General features: G+C 45.6%; 2 protein-coding genes across 2 annotated transcripts in view; one reads left to right on the plus strand and one right to left on the minus strand.

The window, feature by feature from the left end:
- METTL15 (methyltransferase like 15) overlaps positions 1–11,973 on the minus strand; it is a 187,101-nt gene extending 175,128 nt beyond the window's left edge. The window contains exon 1 of the mRNA XM_038765174.1: positions 11,961–11,973. The gene's annotated coding sequence lies outside the window, so the exon portion shown is untranslated. The remainder of the gene's footprint in view (positions 1–11,960) is intronic.
- KIF18A (kinesin family member 18A) overlaps positions 6,226–21,897 on the plus strand; it is a 97,058-nt gene continuing 81,386 nt past the window's right edge. The window contains exons 1-2 of the mRNA XM_038765171.1: positions 6,226–6,265; positions 19,428–19,778. Coding sequence (XP_038621099.1) covers positions 19,457–19,778 — 322 coding nt within the window. The 5' untranslated portion in view covers positions 6,226–6,265; positions 19,428–19,456. The remainder of the gene's footprint in view (positions 6,266–19,427; positions 19,779–21,897) is intronic.

Genomic DNA, 21,897 nt, shown 5'->3' on the forward strand with positions numbered 1-21,897 from the left:
AAAGTAAGTGCTTAAGAAATGCCATCAGTATTAGTGTAACTAAACAGTGGTTTGCACATAGTAAGCGCTTAAGAGATGCCATCATTATTACTGTAACTCCCCAACGCTTAGAACAGTGCTTTGCACATAGTAAGCGCTGAAGAAATGCCATCAGTATCAGTGTAACTAAAGAGTGGTTTGCACATAGTAAGCGCTTAAGAGATGCCATCATTATTATTGTAACTGAACAGTGCTTTGCACATAGTAAGCGCTTAAGAGATGCCATCATTATTAGTGTAACTCCCCAACGCTTAGAACAGTGCTTTGCACATAGTAAGCGCTGAAGAAATGCCATCAGTATTAGTGTAACTAAACAGTGGTTTGCACATAGTAAGCGCTTAAGAGATGCCGTCATTATTATTGTAACTGAACAGTGCTTTGCACAAAGTGCTTAAGAGATGCCATCAGTATTAGTGTAACGTCCCCAACGCTTAGAACAGTGCTTTGCACCTAGTAAGCGCTTAAGAGATGCCATCACTATTAGTGTAACTAAAGAGTGGTTTGCACATAGTAAGCGCTTGAGATGCCATCATTATTATTGTAACTGAACAGTGCTTTGCACATAGTAAGCGCTTAAGAGATGCCATCATTATTATTGTAACTGAACAGTGCTTTGCACAAAGTGCTTAAGAGATGCCATCAGTATTAGTGTAACGTCCCCAACGCTTAGAACAGTGCTTTGCACCTAGTAAGCGCTTAAGAGATGCCATCACTATTAGTGTAACTAAAGAGTGGTTTGCACATAGTAAGCGCTTGAGATGCCATCATTATTATTGTAACTGAACAGTGCTTTGCACATAGTAAGCGCTTAAGAGATGCCATCATTATTAGTGTAACTCCCCAACGCTTAGAACAGTGCTTTGCACATAGTAAGCGCTGAAGAAATGCCATCAGTATTAGTGTAACTAAAGAGTGGTTTGCACATAGTAAGCGTTTAAGAGCTGCCATCATTATTAGTGTAACTGAACAGTGGTTTGCACAAAGTAAGCGCTTAAGAGATGCCATCATTATTAGTGTAACGCCCCAACGCTTAGAACAGTACTTTGCACATAGTAAGCGCTGAAGAAATGCCATCAGTATTAGTGTAACTAAACAGTGGTTTGCACATAGTAAGCGCTTAAGAGATGCCATCATTATTAGTGTAACTCCCCAACGCTTAGAACAGTACTTTGCACATAGTAAGTGCTAAAGAAATGCCATCAGTATTAGTGTAACTAAACAGTGCTTTGCCCATAGTAAGCGCTTAAGAGATGCCATCATTATTACTGTAACTCCCCAACGCTAAGAACAGTGCTTTGCACATAGTAAGCGCTGAAGAAATGCCATCAGTATTAGTGTAACTAAAGAGTGGTTTGCACATAGTAAGTGCTTAAGAGATGCCATCATTATTAGTGTAACTCCCCAACGCTTAGAACAGTGCTTTGCACAAAGTAAGTGCTTAAGAAATGCCATCAGTATTAGTGTAGATGAGCAGTGGTTTGCACATAGTAAGCGCTTAAGAGATGCCATCATTATTATTGTAACTGAACAGTGCTTTGCACAAAGTAAGTGCTTAAGAAATGCCATCAGTATTAGTGTAACTAAAGAGTGGTTTGCACATAGTAAGCGCTTAAGAGATGCCATCATTATTACTGTAACTCCCCAACGCTTAGAACAGTGCTTTGCACATAGTAAGTGCTGAAGAAATGCCATCAGTATTAGTGTAACTAAACAGTGGTTTGCACACAGTAAGCGCTTGAGATGCCATCATTATTATTGTAGCTGAACAGTGCCTTGCACATAGCAAGCACTTAAGAGATGCCATCACTATTACTGTAACTCCCCAACGCTTAGAACAGTGCTTTGCACATAGTAAGTGCTGAAGAAATGCCATCTGTATTATTGTAGCTGAACAGTGGTTTGCACATAGTAAGCGCTTAAGAGATGCCATCATTATTATTATAACTGAACAGTGCTTTGCACAAAGTAAGTGCTTAAGAAATGCCATCATTATCAGTGTAAGTCCCCAACGCTTAGAACAGTGCTTTGCACCTAGTCAGCGCTTAAGAGATGCCATCATTATTACTGTAACGCCCCAACGCTTAGAACAGTGCTTTGCACATAGTAACTGCTGAAGAAATGCCATCAGTATTATTGTAACTAAAGAGTGGTTTGCACACAGTAAGCGCTTAAGAGATGCCATCATTATTAGTGTAGCTGAACAGTGCCTTGCACATAGCAAGCACTTAAGAGATGCCATCATTATTAGTGTAACTCCCCAACGCTTAGAACAGTGCTTTGCACATAGTAAGTGCTGAAGAAATGCCATCAGTATTATTGTAGCTGAACAGTGGTTTGCACAGAGTAAGCGCTTGAGATGCCATCATTATTAGTGTAACTGAACAGTGCTTTTCACAAAGTGCCATCAGTATTAGTGTAACGTCCCCAACGCTTAGAACAGTGCTTTGCACCTAGTCAGCGCTTAAGAGATGCCCTCACTATTAGTGCAACCCCCCATTATACATTATGAATGTAATTATGATAGAATTATAGGATGACGTCATTTCTAATACTTCTACGGTTATGTAATTGTATGATTCTGTAATTGCTAATAATGATCCAAGCGGGCCGGGTAAGGGGCGGAGGCGGGATTCGAACCCACGACCTGTCGTGTCCCCCCCCCCCCCCCCCGTGTGCGGACTTACCGGCGGGCCGGGCCTTTTGGGGGGTCGGACCTTGGGGCCGCCGCCTAATCCGGTCCCCCCGGAAACACCTCCCCCCACCCCTTTCGGGCCCCGGGGAAACTGAGGCCTGGACAAGTGAAGTGACACACCCAAAGTCACACAGATTTTTTTTTTTGGATGACATTTATTAAGCGCTTCCTATGTGCCCAGCACTGCTCTAAGCACTGGGGGATACAAGGTGATCAGGTTGTCCCACGTGGGCCTTTAATAATAGTAGTAATAATAATAATAGAATGTATTAAGCGCTTCCTATGTGCCCAGCACTGTTCTAAGCGCTGGGGGGGTTACAAGGTGATCAGGTTGTCCCACGTGGGCCTTTAATAATAGTAATAATAATAATAATAGAATGTATTAAGAGCTTCCTATGTGCCCAGCACTGTTCTAAGCACTGGGGGGATACAAGGTGATCAGGTTGTCCCACGTGGGCCTTTAATAATAGTAGTAATAATAATAATAGAATGTATTAAGCGCTTCCTATGTGCCCAGCACTGTTCTAAGCGCTGGGGGGGTTACAAGGTGATCAGGTTGTCCCACGTGGGCCTTTAATAATAGTAATAATAATAGAATGTATTAAGCGCTTCCTATGTGCCCAGCACTGCTCTAAGCGCTGGGGGGATACAAGGTGATCAGCTTGTCCCACGTGGGCCTTTAATAATAGTAATAATAATAATGATAGAATGTATTAAGCGCTTCCTACGTGCCCAGCACTGTTGTAAGCGCTGGGGGATACAAGGTGATCAGGTTGTCCCACGTGGGCCTTTAATAATAGTAATAATAATAAATTAAGCACTTCCTATGTGCCCAGCACTGTTCTAAGCGCTGGGGGATACAAGGTGATCAAGTTGTCCCACGTGGGCCTTTAATAATAGTAATAATAATAATAATAGAATGTATTAAGCGCTTCCTATGTGCCCAGCACTGTTCTAAGCGCTGGGGGGATACAAGGTGATCAGGTTGTCCCACGTGGGCCTTTAATAATAGTAGTAATAATAATAATAGAATGTATTAAGCGCTTCCTATGTGCCCAGCACTGTTCTAAGCGCTGGGGGATACAAGGTGATCAGGTTGTCCCACGTGGGCCTTTAATAACAGTAATAATAATAATAATAGAACGTATTAAGCGCTTCCTATGTGCCCAGCACTGTTCTAAGCGCTGGGGGATACAAGGTGATCAGGTTGTCCCACGTGGGCCTTTAATAATAGTAATAATAATAATAATAGAATGTATTAAGCGCTTCCTATGTGCCCAGCACAATTCTAAGCACTGGGGGGATACAAGGTGATCAGGTTGTCCCACGTGGTTCTTTAATAATAATAATAATAATAATAGAATGTATTAAGCGCTTCCTACGTGCCCAGCACTGTTCTAAGCGCTGGGGGATACAAGGTGATCAGGTTGTCCCACGTGGGCCTTTAATAATAGTAATAATAATAATAATAGAATGTATTAAGCGCTTCCTATGTGCCCAGCACTGTTCTAAGCGCTGGGGGGGGATACAAGGTAATCAGGTTGTCCCACATGGGCGTTTAATAATCATCGTCATAATGATAGAACTTATTAAGCGCTTCCTATGTGCCCAGCACTGCTCTAAGCGCTTGGGGGGATACAAGGTGATCACGTTGTCCCACGTGGGCCTTTAATAATAGTAATAATAATAATAATAGAATGTATTAAGCGCTTCCTATGTGCCCAGCACTGCTCTAAGCGCTGGGGGATACAAGGTGATCAGCTTGTCCCACGTGGGCCTTTAATAATCATCGTCATAATAATAGAATGTATTAAGCGCTTCCTATGTGCCCAGCACTGTTCTAAGCACTGGGGGGGAGGTACAAGGTGATCAGGTTGCCCCACGTGGGCCTTTAATAATAGTAATAATAATAATAATAGAATGTATTAAGCGCTTCCTATGTGCCCAGTATTGCTCTAAGCGCTGGGGGGGGATACAAGGTGATCAGGTTGTCCGATGTGGGCCTTTAATAATAGTAATTATAATAATAATAGAATGTATTAATCAGTCAATCAATCGTATTTATTGAGTGGTTACTGTGTGCAGAGCGCTGTACTAAGCACTTGGGAAGTCCAAGTATAGAGACGGTCCCCACCTAACAGTGGGCTCACAGTCTAGAACGGGGAGACAGACAACCAAACAAAACATATGAACAAAATAAAATAAATAGAATAAATACCATCACTCATTCATTCATTCAATCGGGTTTATTGAGCACGTACTGGGCGCAGAGCACTGTACTAAGCGCTTGGGAAGTCCAAGTTGGCAACACCTACAGACGGTCCCTACCCAACAGCGGGCTCACAGTCTAGAAGGGTGAGACAGACAACAAAACATATTAACAAAATAAATAGAATAAATACCATCACTTATTCATTCAATCGTATTTATTGAGCACTTACTGTGCACACAGCAGTGTACTAAGCGCTTGGGAAGTCCAAGTTGGCAACACCTAGAGACGGTCCCTACCCAACAGTGGGCTCACAGGCTAGAAGGGGGAGACAGACAACAAGACAAAACATACCAACAAAATAAAATAAATAGAATACCATCAATCAATCGTATTTATTGAGCGCTTACTGTGTGCAGAGCACTGTACTAAGCTCTTGGGAAGTACAAGTTGGCAACATGTACAGACAGTCCCTACCCAACAGCGGGCTCACAGTCTAGGAGAGACAGACAAGATGACAAAACATACCAACAAAATGAAGTAAATAGAATAAAGACCATCACATTCATTCAACCGTATTTATTGAGCGCTAACTGTGTGCAGGGCACTGTACTGAGCGCTTGGGAAGTCCAAGTTGGTAACACCTAGAGACGGTCCCTGCCCAACAGCGGGTTCACAGTCTAGAAGGGGGAGACAGACAACAAAGCATATTAACAAAATAAAATAATTAGAATAAATACCATCAATCAATCAATCGTATTTATTGAGCGCTGTGTGCAGAGCACTGTACTAAGCGCTTGGGAAGTCCCAGTTGGAGACGGCCCCTACCCAACAGCAGGCTCACAGTCTAGAAGGGGGAGACACACAAAAAGACAGAACGCATTAACAACATAAAATAACTGGAATGAAAACCATCACTCATTCATTCATTCAATCGTGTTTATTGAGAGCGTACTGGGCGCAGAGCAGTGTACTGAGCGCCTAAATGATGATGCTACTGATTATTGGGGTTGAGGGAGAATGGAAATGAGGCCTGAGGAGGCCTCTGCAGGCCGGTCCGATCCGGTTGGGGCCCCGAAGCCAGCGGCGCGCGCAACGCGCCTGCGCGTTAGCGTCGCGCGCCCCGCCTTGGAGGGGGAGGACGCCTAACGCGCCTGCGCGGTGGCGTCGCGCGCCCCGCCTGGGGAGGGGGGAGGACGCGCAACGCGCCTGCGCGGTGACGTCACCCGGGCGTCAGCCAATGGGCGTCGGCGTCGGGGGCGTGGCTTGGGTTTGAATCTGGTTGCCGGGAGAGCGCGGCGGGCCGCGGGGCCGTCGGGCCTGAGGTGAGTGAGGCCCACACGCCTTTCGATCGTCGTGGCGTTTATTAGGCGCTTACTACGTGCCCGGCACTGTTCTGAGCGCCCGGGAGGCTACAAGGGGATCCGGTGGTCCCACGGGGGGGGCTCACAGGCTCCATCCCCATTTTACAGATGAGGGAACTGAGGCCCAGAGATGTGAAGTGACTTGCCCAAAGTCACGCAGCCGATAAGCGCTTGCTACGTGCATCTTCATCCCCATTTCGCAGATGAGGGAACTGAGGCCCAAACATGTGAATAATAATAATAATAATAGTGGCATTTATTAAGCGCTTACAATGTGCCCAGCACTGTTCTAAGCGCTGGGGAGGATACAAGGTGGTGAGGTAGTCCCATTGGGGGCTCCCAGTCTTCATCCCCATTTTACAGATGAGGAAACTGAGGCCCAGAGAAGTAATAGTAATAATAATGATGATGGCATTTATTAAGTGCTTACTATGTGCCAAGCACTGTTCTAAGCGCTGGGGAGGATACAAGGTGATGAGGTGGTCCCACGGGGGGCTCCCAGTCTTCATCCCCATTTTGCAGATGAGGGAACTGAGGCCCAGAGATGTGAATAATAATAATAACAATAATGGCATTTATTAAGCGCTTACTATGTGCCAAGCACTGTTCTAAACACGGTGGAGGTTACAAGGTGATGAGGTGGTCCCACGGGGGGCTCAGAGATGTGACGTGGCTTGCCCAAAGTCACGCAGCCGATAAGCGCTTACTATGTGCATCTTCATCCCCATTTTGCAGATGAGGGAACTGAGGCCCAGGGATGTGAATAATAATAATGGCATTTATTAAGCGCTTACTATGTGCCAAGCAGTGTTCTAAGCGCTGGGGAGGATACAAGATGATGACGTTGTCCCACAGGGGGCCCACAGTCTTCATCCCCATTTTACAGATGAGGGAACTGAGGCCCAGAGAAGTAGTAATAATAATGATGGTATTTGTTAAGCGCTTACTATGTGCCAAGCACTGTTCTAAACGCTGGGGAGTTTAGAAGGTGATGAGGTTGTCCCACGCAGGGGCTCACAGTTTTCATCCCCATTTTACAGATGAGGGAACTGAGGCCCAGAGATGTAAAGTGGCTTGCCCAAAGTCACGCAGCCGATAAGCGTTTACTGTGTGCATCCTCATCCCCATTTCGCAGATGAGGGAACTGAGGCCCAGAGAAGTAATAATAATAGTAATAATAATAATGGTATTTGTTAAGTGCTTACAATGTGCCCAGCACTGTTCTAAGCGCCGGGGAGGATACAGGGTGATGAGTTTGTCCCATTGGGGGCTCACAGTCTTCATCCCCATTTTACAGGTGAGGGAACTGAGGCGCAGAGAACTAATAATAATAATGATGGTATTTGTTAAGCGCTTACTATGTGCAAAGCACTGTTCTAAGTGCTGGGGAGGTTACAAAGTGATGAGGTTGTCCCACAGGGGGCTCACAGTTTTCATCCCCATTTTACAGATGAGGTCATTGAGGCCCAGAGATGTAAAGTGACTTGCCCAAAGTGACACAGATTTTTTTTTTTTTTGATGACATTTGTTAAGCGCTTACTATGAGCCAAGCGCTGTTCTAAGCGCTGGAGAGGTTACAAGGTGATGAGATTGTCCCACGGGGGGCTCACAGTCTTCATCCCCATTTTACAGATGAGGGAACTGAGGCCCAGAGATGGGAAGTGGCTGGCCCAAAGTCACGCAGCCGATAAGCGCTTGCTACGTGCGTCTTCATCCCCATTTCGCAGATGAGGAAACTGAGGCCCAGAGAAGTGAATAATAATAATGATGGCATTTATTAAGCGCTTACTACGTGCCAAGCACTGTTCTAAGCGCTGGGGAGGATATAAGGTGATGAGGTTGTCCCACGGGGGGCTCACAGTCTTCATCCCCATTTTACAGATGAGGGAACTGAGGCCCAGAGAAGTAATAATAATAATAATGGTATTTGTTAAGCGCTTACTATGTGCCCAGCACTGTTCTAAGCGCTGGGAAGGATACAAGATGATGACGTTGTCCCACAGGGGGCTCACAGTCTTCATCCCCATTTTACAGATGAGGGAACTGAGGCCCAGAGAAGTAATAATAATAATAATGGTATTTGTTAAGCGCCTACTATGTGCCCAGCACTGTTCTAAGCGCTGGGGAGGTTACAAGGTGATGAGGTTGTCCCACTGGGGGCTCACAGTCTTCATCCCCATTTTACAGATGAGGTCACTGAGGCCCAGAGATGTAAAGTGACTTGCCCAAAGTCACACAGATTTTTTTTTTTTTTTGATGACATTTGTTAAGCGCTTACTATGAGCCAAGCGCTGTTCTAAGCGCTGGAGAGGTTACAAGGTGATGAGATTGTCCCACGGGGGGCTCACAGTCTTCATCCCCATTTTACAGATGAGGGAACTGAGGCCCAGAGATGTGAAGTGGCTGGCCCAAAGTCACGCAGCCGATAAGCGCTTGCTACGTGCGTCTTCATCCCCATTTCGCAGATGAGGGAACTGAGGCCCAGAGATGTGAATAATAATAATAATGATAATGGCATTTAGTAAGCGCTTACTATGTGCCCAGCACTGTTCTTAACGCTGGGGAGGATACAAGGTGATCAGGTTGTCCCACATGGGGCTCCCAGTCTTCATCCCCATTTTAGAGATGAGGGAACTGAGGCCCAGAGAAGTAATAATAATAATGATGACATTTATTAAGTGCTTATTATGTGCCAAGCACTGTTCTAAGCGCTGGGGAGGATACAAGGTGATGAGGTGGTCCCACGGGGGGCTCCCAGTCTTCATTCCCATTTTACAGATGAGGGAACTGAGGCCCAGAGACGTGAATAATAATAATAACAATAATGGCATTTATTAAGCGCTTACTATGTGCCAAGCACTGTTCTAAACACGGTGGAGGTTACAAGGTGATGAGGTGGTCCCACGGGGGGGGCTCACAGGCTTCCTCCCCATTTTAGAGATGAGGGAACTGAGGCCCAGAGAAGTAATAATAATAATGATGGTATTTGTTAAGCGCTTACTATGTGCCCAGCACTGTTCTAAGCGCTGGGGAGGATACAAGGTGGTGAGGTGGTCCCATTGGGGGCTCACAGTCTTCATCCCCATTTTACAGATGAGGGAACTGAGGCCCAGAGATGTAAAGTGACTTGCCCAAAGTCACACAGATGTTTTTTTTGAAGACATTTGTTAAGTACTTACTATGAGCCAAGTGCTGTTCTAAGCGCTGGGGAGGTTACAAGGTGATCAGGTGGTCCCATGGGTGGGGGGGCTCACAGGCTTCATCCCCATTTTACAGATGAGGGAACTGAGGCCCAGAGATGGGAAGTGGCTGGCCCAAAGTCACGCAGCCGATAAGCGCTTGCTACGTGCATCTTCATCCCCATTTCGCAGATGAGGAAACTGAGGCCCAGAGAAGTGAATAATAATAATGATGGCATTTATTAAGCGCTTACTACGTGCCAAGCACTGTTCTAAGCGCTGGGGAGGATATAAGGTGATGAGGTTGTCCCACGGGGGGCTCACAGTCTTCATCCCCATTTTACAGATGAGGGAACTGAGGCCCAGAGAAGTAATAATAATAATAATGGTATTTGTTAAGCGCTTACTATGTGCCCAGCACTGTTCTAAGCGCTGGGAAGGATACAAGATGATGACGTTGTCCCACAGGGGGCTCACAGTCTTCATCCCCATTTTACAGATGAGGGAACTGAGGCCCAGAGAAGTAATAATAATAATAATGGTATTTGTTAAGCGCCTACTATGTGCCCAGCACTGTTCTAAGCGCTGGGGAGGTTACAAGGTGATGAGGTGGTCCCACTGGGGGCTCACAGTCTTCATCCCCATTTTACAGATGAGGTCACTGAGGCCCAGAGATGTAAAGTGACTTGCCCAAAGTCACACAGATTTTTTTTTTTTTTTTGATGACATTTGTTAAGCGCTTACTATGAGCCAAGCGCTGTTCTAAGCGCTGGAGAGGTTACAAGGTGATGAGATTGTCCCACGGGGGGCTCACAGTCTTCATCCCCATTTTACAGATGAGGGAACTGAGGCCCAGAGATGGGAAGTGGCTGGCCCAAAGTCACGCAGCCGATAAGCGCTTGCTACGTGCATCTTCATCCCCATTTCGCAGATGAGGGAACTGAGGCCCAGAGATGTGAATAATAATAATAATGATAATGGCATTTAGTAAGCGCTTACTATGTGCCCAGCACTGTTCTTAACGCTGGGGAGGATACAAGGTGATCAGGTTGTCCCACATGGGGCTCCCAGTCTTCATCCCCATTTTAGAGATGAGGGAACTGAGGCCCAGAGAAGTAATAATAATAATGATGGCATTTATTAAGTGCTTATTATGTGCCAAGCACTGTTCTAAGCGCTGGGGAGGATACAAGGTGATGAGGTGGTCCCACGGGGGGCTCACAGTCTTCATTCCCATTTTACAGATGAGGGAACTGAGGCCCAGAGACGTGAATAATAATAATAACAATAATGGCATTTATTAAGCGCTTACTATGTGCCAAGCACTGTTCTAAACACGGTGGAGGTTACAAGGTGATGAGGTGGTCCCACGGGGGGCTCCCAATCTTCATCCCCATTTTAGAGATGAGGGAACTGAGGCCCAGAGAAGTAATAATAATAATGATGGCATTTATTAAGTGCTTATTATGTGCCAAGCACTGTTCTAAGCGCTGGGGAGGATACAAGGTGATGAGGTTGTCCCACAGGGGGCCCACAGTCTTCATCCCCATTTTACAGATGAGGGAACTGAGGCCCAGAGAAGTAATAATAATAATGATGGCATTTATTAAGTGCTTATTATGTGCCAAGCACTGTTCTAAGCGCTGGGGAGGATACAAGGTGATGAGGTTGTCCCAGAGGGGGCCCACAGTCTTCATCCCCATTTTACAGATGAGGGAACTGAGGCCCAGAGAAGTAATAATAATAATAATGATGATGGCATTTATTAAGCGCTTATTATGTGCCAAGCACTGTTCTAAGTGCTGGGGAGGTTACAAGGTGATGAGGTGGTCCCACGGGGGGCTCCCAGTCTTCATCCCCATTTTACAGGTGAGGGAACTGAGGCTCAGAGATGTGAAGTGACTTGCCCAAAGTCACACAGCCGTTAAGCGCTTGCTATGTGCATCTTCATCCCCGTTTCACAGATGAGGGAACTGAGGCCCAGAGATGTGAATAATAATAATAACAATAATGGCATTTATTAAGCGCTTACTATGTGCCAAGCAGTGTTCTAAGCACTGGGGAGGATACAAGGTGATGAGGTTGTCCCACGGGGGGCTCACAGTCTTCATCCCCATTTCAGAGATGAGGGAACTGAGGCCCAGAGAAGTAAAAATAATAATAATAATGATGATGGTATTTATTAAGTGCTTACGATGAGGTTGTCCCACAGAGGGCTCCCAGTCTTCATCCCCATTTTACAGATGAGGGAACTGAGGCCCCGAGATGTTGTGACTCGCCCAGAGTCACACAGAATTTTTTTATGACATTTGTTTAGCGCTTACTATGTGCAAAGCGCTGTTCTAATCGCTGGGGAGGATACAGGGTGATGAGGTTGTCCCACGGGGGGCTCACAGTCTTCATCCCCATTTGACAGATAGGGGACTGAGGCCCAGAGATTCATTCAGTTCATTCAGTCGTATTTATTGAGCGCTTACTTTGTGCAGAGCACTGTACTAAGCGCTTGGGAAGTACAAGTTGGCAACATACAGAGATGGTCCCTACCCAGCAGCGGGCTCACAGTCTAGAGTCACACAGATTTTCTTTTTGATGACATTTGTTAAGCGCTTACTCTGTGCAAAGCACCATCCTAAGCGCTGGGGAGGTTACAAGGTGATCAGGTCATCCCCCGGAGGGGCTCACAGTCTTCATCCCCATTTTCCAGGTGAGGGAACTGAGGCCCAGAGAAGTGAAGTGACTCGCCCAGAGTCACCCAGCTGACAGCTGGCAGAGCGGGGATTTGAACCCACGACCTCTGACTCCAAAGCCCGGGCTCTTTTGGTTTTGTTCTCTGTCTCCCCCGTTTAGACCGTGAGCCCGCTGTTGGGTAGGGACCGTCTCGATATGTTGCCAACTTGGACTTTCCGAGCGCTTAGTGCAGTGCTCTGCATACAGTAAGCGCTCAATAAATACGATTGATTGATTGATTGATTTCCACTGAGCCACGCTGCTTCTCATCTTCATCCTCCTTACTCACACCTTCCTCATCTGTCCCTCCTCTTCTGCTATTAATTTCTAATCTCCCTACCTTTTATCCCCACTCGAATCCTTTACCACCTAAACATTTAGGTTCTGACAAGTACCTTAGTCCTTAATTGAGTATATATCCCGTCTGAAAGCTATTTAGGTGTCACGCACCCCCGCTTCATCGGAAACTCTTGGAGGCCGAGAATCACGCACAGTAATTCTCCCCAGTACAGTCCTCTGACAGGCGCTCAGTAGATACTACCGACTCTTTGAAAAAATCCGCTCACCTTCAAAGATGATCGTCAAGGGAGAGCTATTCATTCATTCATTCATTCAATCGTATTTATTGAGCGCTTCCTGTGCGCAGAGCACTGGACTAAGCGCTTGGGAAGCACAAGTCGGCAACATCATCGTCAATCGTATTTATTGAGCGCTTACTATGGGCAGAGCACTGGACTAAGCGCTTGGGAAGTACAAGTCGGCAACATATAGAGGCGGTCCCTACCCAACAACGGGCTCACAGTCTAGGAGGGGGAGACAGACCACAAAACGAAACAGGTAAACAGATTAAATAGCATTATGTAATCAATCAATCGTATTTATTGAGCGCTTACTATGTGCAGAGCACTGCACTAAGCGCTTAAGTAAGTATTCTTGGTATTAAAAATCAGGATATGCAGTTACTGTTACCACACCCGGTAATCTCCACCTTCACTAGCAGATACAATCTTTGAAGAGCTGGGATCATTTATATTAGAAATGTGCTATGCAAATATAGGTAATTGATTGACTTCCCTGTATATATGTATATATGTTTGCACATATTTATTACTCTATTTACTTATTTTACTTGTACATATCTATTCTATTTATTTTATTTTGTTGGTATGTTTGGTTTTGTCCTCTGTCTCCCCCTTTTAGACTGTGAGCCCAATGTTGGGTAGGGACTGTCTCTATATGTTGCCAATTTGTACTTCCCAAGCGCTTAGTACAGTGCTCTGGACATGGTAAGCGCTCAATAAATTTGATTGATTGATTGATAAGTCCCTAAGCTTTAGGGGAGCTTTCAGAAGAGGTAGGGAATAGTCAAGATTTCACATAATCTGACAGGGAAATTGTAGAGTTCTTTCAACCTGGAAGGACTCTTTGCCTAAGCAACTCCACGAAGATCATCTTGGCCGGCAGATCCTCTCTGATTCATTCATTCAGTCGTATTTATTGAGCGCTCACGGTGTGCAGAGCACTGTAGTAAGCGCTTGGGAAGTACAAGTCGGCAACGTATAGAGACGGTCCCTACCCGACAGTGGGCTCACAGTCTAGAAAGGGGAGACAGAGAACAAAACAAAACATATTAACAATTGAAAAGAAATTTATATTAAATTTATATTAACTATAAAAGAAATAGAATAAATATGTACAAATAAAATAAATGGAGTAATCCAATGATGGATGGAAACTTGAGTGCCAAGTCGATTGTATTTTTTATCAAAGACATGTTAAGGATTTATAATTTATGAAGACCCTGAATACTATCAGTGGGAGAGCTCTGTCCACGCAATTCTAGTCTCAGCTTCAGGCAGCCCCACTCCATTCATTCATTCATTCAGTCGTATTTATTGAGCGCTCACTGTGTGCAGAGCACTGTACTAAGCGCTTGGGAAGTACAAGTCGGCAACGTATAGAGACGGTCCCTACCCGACAGTGGGCTTGCAGTCTAGGAAGGGGAGACAGAGAACAAAACAAAACGTATTAACAATTTAAAAGAAATTTATATTAAATTTATATTAACAATATAAAAGAAATAGAATAAATATGTACAAATAAAATAAATAGAGTAATCCAATGATGGATGGAAACTTGAGTGCCAAGTCGATTGTATTTTTTATCAAAGACATGTTAGGGATTTAGAATTTATGAAGACCCCGAATACTATCAGTGGGAGAGCTCTGTCCACGCAATTCTAGTCTCAGCTTCAGGCAGCCCCACTCCATTCATTCATTCAGTCGTATTTATTGAGCGCTTACGGTGTGCAGAGCACTGTACTAAGCGCTTGGGAAGTACAAGTCGGCAACATATAGAGACGGTCCCTACCCGACAGTGGGCTCACAGTCTGGAAAGGGGAGACAGAGAACAAAACAAAACATATTAACAATATAAAAAGAATAAATATGTACAAGTAAAATAAATAAATAGAGTAATCCAATGATGTCTGGAAACTTGAGTGCCAAGTCGATTGTATTTTTATCAAAGACATGTTAGGGATTTAGAGTTTATGAAGACCCCAATACTATCAGTGGGAGAGCTCTGTCCACGCAATTCTAGTCTCAGCTTCAGGCAGCCCCACTCCATTCATTCATTCAATCGTATTTATTGAGCGCTTACTGTGTGCAGAGCACTGTACTAAGCGCTTGGGAAGTACAAGTTGGCAACTTATAGAGACGGTCCCTACCCGACAGTGGGCTCACAGTCTAGAAGGGGGAGACAGACAACAAAACAAAACATATTAACAAAATAAAATAAATAGAATAAATATGTACAAATAAAAGAAATAAATAAATAGAGTGATAATGCAATGACTTTTCCCTGGACCATGAAGGGGAGGATGAGGAGGCATAGATGCCTTTTTATTACAGCTTAATTTCCAATCCCCGTCACTATATGTACCCACTGCTATCACCTATAAGCAAGCAGTGTGGCTCAGTGGAAAGAGCCCGGGCTTGGGAGTCAGAGGTCGTGAGTTCTAATCCCTCCTCCGGCACTTATCGGCTGTGTGACCTTGGGCAAGTCACTTAACTTCTCTGTGCCTCAGTTACCTCATCTGGAAAATGGGGATTAAAACTGCGAGCCCCACGTGGGACAACCTGGTTCCCCTGTATCTCCCCCAGTGCTTAGAACAGTGCTTGGCACATAGTAAGCGCTTAACAAATATCAATTTTTTTAAGTACTCACTTTCCCTCTTCCATAGCACGTATCTGGACATATCTTTATATTCCATTGCTTCCTCCTATTTGTAATTTATTTCGGTGTCTGTCTCCCTCTTTGGAGTGAAAACTTTTTGAGAACAGAGTTCACATCAGTGAATTCCCACACGGGAGGCAACACGCCCATCCTCTCAATCAATCGTACTTATTGAGTGCTTATTGGGTACACAGCGCTGTACTAAGCACTTGGGAGAGTGCAGTATAACTGAGTTAAGTACGTTCCCCGCCCACAACAAGCTCGTTCCCTGCCCCACAAGCCCACGACCTTCTAGACTGTGAGCCCACTGTTGGGTAGGGACCGCCTCTGTATGTTGCCAGCTTGTACTTCCCCAGCGCTTAGTACAGTGCTCTGCGCACAGTAAGCGCTCAATAAATCCGATTGATTGACTGATTGATTGGCATAGTCCTTGACTCATCTCTCTCATTCAACCCGCAAATTCAACCAGTCGCCGAATCCTGTTTGTTCTACCTTCAAAGCATCATCAGCGGTACATTTACTGAGCACTTACTGTGTGCAAAGCACTGTATTAAGCACTTGGAAAAGCACAGGGCAACAAAGTTGGTAGACGTGTTCCCTGCCCACAATGAACATTTCTGAATCTACCCCTTCATCACCATCCAAATTGCCACTAAGCTGATCCAAGCACTTACCTTACTCTGCCTCGTCTACCGAATCAGATCTGCCTCCATCTCATCTCTGAGAAGCAGCGTGGCTCATTCATTCATTCAATCGTATTTATTGAGCGCTTACTGTGTGCAGGGCACTGTACTAAGCGCTTGGGAAGTCCAAGTTGGCAACATAGAGAGACAGCCCCCACCCAACAGTGGGCTCACAGTCTAGAAGGGGGAGACAGAGAACAAAACGAAACATATTAACAAAATAAAATGAATCGAATAACTCCGCTGAGCCACGCTACTCCAATAATTATGGTATTTGTTAAGCGCTTACTTTGTGCCAAGCACTGTTCTAAGCACCGAGTTTCCTCTTCCTTCCCCCGCTCCCTAACCCCGTGAGCCTCAGTGGAAAGAGCCTGGGCCTGCGAATCAGAAGGTCATGGGTTCTAATCCCGGCCCCGCCACTTGTCAGCTGTGTGACTTCGGGCAAGTCGCTTCACTTCCCTGGGCCTCAGTTACTCATCTGGAAAATGGGGGTGAAGACTGTGAACCCCACGTGGGGCAACCTCATCACCTTGTAGCTGCCCCACTGCTTAGAACGGTGCTTGGCACCTGGTAAGCGCTTAACAAATACCGTTATTATTATCGAGAAACGGCGCGGCTCAGTGGAAAGAGCATGGACTTGGGAGCCAGAGTCATGGGTTCTAATCCCAACTCTGCCAGTTGTCAGCTGTGTGACTCTGGGCAAGCCACTTCACTTCTCTAGTGCTGAGTACAGTCCTCTGCATTCAGAAAGCACCACTGGTTATTGTGCCTTTCCAAATGCCTGGGACAGAGCACATTATGCGGTCTGTGCGTTGATTGTTTAACCGAAAGGCCGGTGCTTTTTAACAGGAGTGCATGAAGAAGAAGGAGAGGAGCTAGAAAATGTTTTGGAGAATTTACAAAATTATTATTATTATTAATTATTATTATTAAAATTACTGACAGAATTTAGCAGTTCATTGAATAAGAGCGTCGAAAGACTGAGACATGGGGAGTGACACCAAGACCGCAGGTTTCTTAGACTGGGAGGATGAAGAAATTCGTTCATTCGGTCGTACTGATTGAACGCTCACTGTGTGCCGAGCACTGTGCTAAGAGCTTGAGAGAGTACAATGCAATGATGAACAGACACATAACCTGCCCACGACAAGCTTACAGCCTAGAGTGGGGGAGACACGCTGATATAAAAAAAAATGAGAGATATGTACATAAGTGCAGTGAGGGCGGGATGGGGGAAGAACAGAGAGAGTGAGTCAGGGCGACGCAGAAGGGAGTGGGAGAAGAGGAAAAGGGGGGCTTAGTCAGGGAAGGCCTCCTGAAGGAGATACGCCTTCAATAAGGCTTCGACGGGGAGAAATTAACTGTCAGATTTGAGGAGGGAACGTGTTACAGGACCCGGGCGAGGGGTTGGCGGTGAGATAGGTGCGATCGCGGCACAGTGAGAAAGTCACCATTAGAGGAGCGAAGTACGAGGGCCGGATTGGAGTAAGAGAGTAATGAGATGACGCAGGAGGGGGGCAAGGTGAGGGAGTTCTTTAAAGTCAGTGGTGAGCAATTTTTGTTTACTGTGGAGGTGGCTGGGCCACCGCAGGAGTGTTTTGAGGAGTGAGGTGACATATCCTGAACGTTTTTGTTGAAAAAATGATAGAGTTATAGGCTGAGATGGACCAGTTAGAAGTCGGAGGGCGGGGAAGGGATTAGGAGGGGAAATGAGAATCTATTCGAGTGTGTTGAGTTTGAAGAGCGAGGGGGGCGTTTTTAAGGGGATGCAAGGAAAAATGCAGGATGAAATGGCAGGAGGTAGAGCAGAGCTAGAGAGGGAGATTGGATTTGCGTGGAAATGGTCAGACTGAAGCCACACAAGCAGATTATAGAGAAGCAGCATTGGCTCAGTGGAAAGAGCCCGGGCTTTGGAGTCAGGTCATGGGTTCAAATCCAGACTCCACCCACTGTCAGCTATGTGGCTTTGGGCAAGTCACCGAACTTCTCAGGGCCTCAGTTCCCTCATCTGTAAAATGGGGATTAAGACTGTGAGCCCACCCCCGTGGGACAACCTGATCACCTGGTAACCTCCGCAGCTCTTAGAACAGTGCTTTGCACTTTTAGACTGTGAGCCCACTGTTGGGTAGGGACTGTCTCTATATGTTGCCAATTTGTACTTCCCAAGCGCTTAGTACAGTGCTCTGCACATGGTAAGCGCTCAATAAATACGATTGATGATGATGATGATAGTAAGCGCTTAATAAATGCCATTATTATTATGTCAGTCCGTACTCCACTCTGCTGGCAGTATTGGCATCTTGAAACTAATACTAATAATTGTGGTGTTTTTAAACATTCAGCACACGCCAAGCACTCTACTAAGTGCCGAGGTAGATGAAAGATAATCAGGTTGGGCACAGTCTCTCAAAGTTGAAGGGAGAACAGGCAATTGGCCTTTAAAGACGAGGAGACCGAAGCCCAGAGAGGTGAAGTGACTTGCCTAAGGTTTCAGATCAGGTAAGTGGCAGAGGCAGGATTAGAACCCAGGTTTTCATACCCTCAAGGCCTACGGTCTTTCCACCAGGGCAAACTGCTGCTTCGAATCCCTCCTAAGGTCCCAACTCCTCAGTTAAGCCCTTCAGTTCCCTACATCCCAAGTCTAAACAACCTAATGATGTCTTCTTGCACTTAACGTATTTACACCCATCCTTTATAGTTACTCCTATACATACATTCATGTGTACATTCAACTATTAATTCTGATTTTTTCCTGGTATAATTGCTCTGCTAATTTTCTGATCTTTGTTCTTCCTACTGCTTCCACGATTTGTAAATCAGTTTGTGTAGTTGTATTCCCTTTTGGGCCGTAAGCTTCCTGTGGACAGGAAATGTGTATTTTGCATTGTACTTAGATATCTTTATTGCCACTTCTATTAATTACTTTTGCACTGTTTCTGGAGACCTTATTCAGGAAACTTTCAGTTGTCCTAAAAAGCGCGATTAGTGTTTCCGTGTATGTTTACAAATAATGGGAAAAAAACGTCATTTTTAGACTCCTTTAACCACTTTTAAAGAATATGAATTAATTGCCCATCACTCAACTATTCCAGAGCACGTCCGATAGTCCAAGGCTAACGTTTTGGAAAGATTTTTTTTTTCCATTTTAGGATCCCCAGATTAATGCTACTGCCTCAAAATGATTGTGATGTTTCATTTGAAAAACGAATCTATAAGATTATTAGAAATTTTGGCCATCCTGGCTAGTCTGTATCTCTGTAGGTTGAATCCTAAACTTTTGTTTTTCAATTTCGAAAGGGCACTCAGGCATCCGGAAAAGCCACAGAATGTCTGTGACCCAGGGAGATGCCTGCAATAACGTGAAAGTGGTGGTGCGAGTTCGTCCAGAAAATTCCAGGGAAAAAGCTGTCAACTTCTACAAAGTCGTTCATGTTGTGGATAAGCACATACTAGTATTCGACCCGCAGACGGAGGAAGTCGGCTTCTTTCGTGGAAATAAGGCCACCAATCAAGATATTACTAAGAAAAAGAGGAAGGACCTTAAATTCGTATTTGATGCTGTTTTTGATGAACATGCGACTCAGCAGGAAGTTTTTGAAGACACCAGGAGCATACTGGATGGCTTTTTGAATGGATATAATTGCACAGGTAATTCTTCACGTTTTCCCATCACCCCTCTCTGGGAAAGGTGAAGGGGTAACGTCTCCCTGTGTACTTATTTATTCAAGCATAATCGGAAAGCCTTATTATTTGACTTGGGATTTTACCGCGCTTCTTAAAACAAGAGCCTGTTTGTCTTAGATTTTTCTCCGGCGGAAGTTCTGGCCCAGGGAAGCCCTGAGTGCGGGTTGAAGGTTGGTTCAGTTAGAGGCACCAAACACCAGTTATGTGACATCTCAGCTTTAATTACCCCGACACCCGGTGACTTCGGGGCCCACGCCAAGAATCCAAGCGGGTTGAAGTAGGATACGTAGGGCGCAAGGCGAAAGAGCACGATTTCAGTCCTGCCGGGCTTCTGCCGTTAATAAAACAAACTTTTGTAGGTCATTTGGGTGGCCTGCACAAAGACCGTCGGCCTCATCTCGCTTGGAGAAAGGCGGGCAAGTGTCCAGGCGAGGCCCAGACTGCGGTGATCGGTCACCCTTCCGCCTTACTTCACGAGCCTCGTTTCTGCCGCTCTTTCTTTCCCCAGTTCAGTTAGCGCTGGATTGGCAGGAGAGGCGTGCTTATTTCTTTCATTTATTTGATTTCCCGTTCGTTTTGGTGATATTTAAGCGCTTCCTGTGCGCCAAGTGCCGCGCGAATAGCTGGAGTCGGCACAGGGGAATCAGGTTGGACGCGGTCCCTGTCCCACAGAGGGCTTATAGCCTTAATCGCCGTTTTGCAGATGAGGTAACTGAGGCACAGAGAAGCGGCTCGCCCAAGATCACACACAGCAGAGGCAAGTGGCGGAGCTGGGATTGGAAACCGAGTCCTCCGAATCCCAGGCCCGGGCTCTTTCCGCTAGTGGAGACCTGCTTCTCTGGGTCTGAGGCACAATTTCACCCCTAAGGTTAAGCGAAGGTAGATTTTACTTAAGGTGATTAGATTAATTTTGGTGGTCATTTTTAACTATCCTATCTTCTCACCGTCAGGCTACTGTTCTTCAAGGTTTGTAATCCCCAAACCGACTACTCTCTTCCCGAACTCCTGGTCCGCCCCTTTTGACTTGCTCTTCATGCCGCTTCCTAAAAACTTTCCACGCCTCTGCGTTCTTCACCTTCTCCCCTTCTTGTCGTACCAAAAAAGCGTGAAAGTGATGAAATCAAAATTTCCCTCAGACTGCTCTTCAATTGCAAGCGCCCGAGAGAGACACAAGGACATCTGTAGTTTTCACGTCTGTTTTATATTTTCCAACTGGCTTAGCGTTTCCTAGGGTTTCAAGTTGGTAAAAGTAAGTCTTGCCGGGGGCATTTGGGAGGATGAATGGTCCTGAAACGTATTTCATTTTGCAGCCCTGTGGGAAACTTCTAAAATAGCAGGACTCCAATCATTGTTATCAGGACGTGCTCTGTTTATACTGCACTAAAATAGAAAGGAGGGAGGTAGGAGGTAGTGAGCGCATAGAGCGAGAAGCCGCGTGCTGTAGTGGAAAGAGCACAGGCCCGAGAATCAGGGGAACTGGGTTCTCAATCCAGCTCCGGCAGTCGCCTGCTGCGAGACCTTGGGCAGTTCACTTCACTTCTCGGTGCCTCAGTTTCCTCCACTGTAAAATGGGGATCAAATCCTACTCCCCCCCTACTACTTGGGCTGTGAGCCCCGGTTGGGACAGGGACCGTGTCCAGCCCGTTTAGCGTAAGAGAAGCAGCGCGGCTCAGTGGAAAGAGCCCGGGCTTGGGAGTCAGAGGTCACGGGTGCTAATACCGGCTCCGCCAATTGTCAGCTGTGTGACTTTGGGCAAGTCACTTCACTTCTCTCGGCCTCAGTTACCTCATCCGTAAAATGGGGATTAAGACTGAGCCCCCCGTGGGACAACCTGATCACCTTGTAACCTCCCCAGTGCTTAAAACAGTGCTTTGCACCTAGTAAGCGCTTAGTAAATGCCATTATTATTATTATTATTTATTATTATGTGTCTTCCCCGGCAGTTCGAACAGTCAGTGTTTGACATCCAGCGCTTAGAGCAGTGCTCTGCACATAGTAAGCGCTTAATAAATGCCATCATATATACGGTAGCAACTCCTTAACGGATACAATAATAACACAATAAAGCAATTCCTTCGGTGGT

The sequence above is a fragment of the Tachyglossus aculeatus genome, chromosome 22, assembly GCF_015852505.1.
Source record: "Tachyglossus aculeatus isolate mTacAcu1 chromosome 22, mTacAcu1.pri, whole genome shotgun sequence".
Lineage (NCBI taxonomy): Eukaryota > Metazoa > Chordata > Mammalia > Monotremata > Tachyglossidae > Tachyglossus > Tachyglossus aculeatus.